This window comes from Tupaia chinensis, unplaced genomic scaffold, assembly GCF_000334495.1.
Source record: "Tupaia chinensis unplaced genomic scaffold, TupChi_1.0 Scaffold000234_1, whole genome shotgun sequence".
Lineage (NCBI taxonomy): Eukaryota > Metazoa > Chordata > Mammalia > Scandentia > Tupaiidae > Tupaia > Tupaia belangeri.
The window spans coordinates 3,241,658-3,242,743 of NW_006159712.1; the positions used below are offsets into that span (position 1 = coordinate 3,241,658).

General features: G+C 63.8%; 1 protein-coding gene across 1 annotated transcript; it reads right to left on the reverse strand.

Annotated features, from left to right (window-relative positions):
- Positions 1-76: 76 nt before the first annotated feature.
- FBLL1 (fibrillarin like rRNA 2'-O-methyltransferase 1) lies at positions 77-1,081 on the reverse strand (the record flags this gene model as incomplete). Its single annotated transcript, XM_006148373.1, has 1 exon — positions 77-1,081. A coding segment is annotated over one exon (756 nt), but the record flags the coding sequence as incomplete, so codon positions are not given.
- Positions 1,082-1,086: the final 5 nt, after the last annotated feature.

Here is a 1,086-nt window from a genome sequence, read left to right on the forward strand (position 1 = left end):
ATGCCCCTCAGGCCCTGGGGGAAGTCAAAAGCTCAGCAGCAAGCCCCCTGCTCTTCAAAGTGGAAATGAAGTGTGTGTGAAGACGAGGTTCAGGGACCAGGGGGTTAGAATGAGCACAAGCTCCCAGGTTGTCCCTTGATGGGCCCTAATGCGAGCTGTTTCAGGCCACCGGGATTTAAGGACTGACGGTCACTGCAGCCAAACCCAGGCTGACCACAGGATACACCTGGGGGCTGCCTTACACTGTTTAATAGAAAAGCAACAACACACACACAGCACATAATAACGCGACAGTTGGGGAGACACGGGCGCACCCCGCCGGCTGCTATTTGCTGCTGCTCTTGGGCAGGGGCCGGTAGACCCCGACGACCACAGCGTGGTCCCTCTCGTAGGGCTCCAGGGTCAGCTGCTCCTGAGGCTTCAAGTTCTCCTGCTGCAGCTTCCGCACCTCGGAGGCGAACACGGCCTCGGCGGACGCGGTGGAGTCGATGCAGTTGGCCTTGATGGAGATGAGGAAGTGGCCCCCGTTGCGCAGGAAGGTGTGGGCGTTCAGAGCCACGATGCGGGACTGGTCCGGCTGTGCCACGTCGGCGAAGATCACGTCCACCATGCCGATCAGCATGCGGTACTTGAGCGGGTGCCGGGCGTCCTCGAGCACCGGGATGATGTTGGTTCGCTTCTTGGCCACGTTGACCAGATCGCGGCCAGCGCGGTGGGAAAACTCGACCGCGTAGACCAGGCCGTCTGGGCCGATGATGTCGGAGACGTGCGAGACGGTGGTCCCCGAGGCGGCGCCCAGGTAGAGCACTTTGGCCTTGGGCTTGATGTGGATCTGGTCCACTCCGCCCAGGATGGCCGCCGCCAGCTTGGACCGGAAGGGGTTCCACGTGCGGTACTCCTGCTTCACGCCGCCCTCGGTCACCGTGACGCGCCGCTCGCCGTACACCGAGTGGCCGGGCACCATGTTCAGCGTGACCAGCGCGTCCTCCGCCCCGCGGTAGATGAAGACGCCCTCGTGCCGGTGCGGCTCCACCGACACGGCGCTGGCGCCCTTCTTGCGGCGGCTCTTGCTCTTGGCCGCGCCCC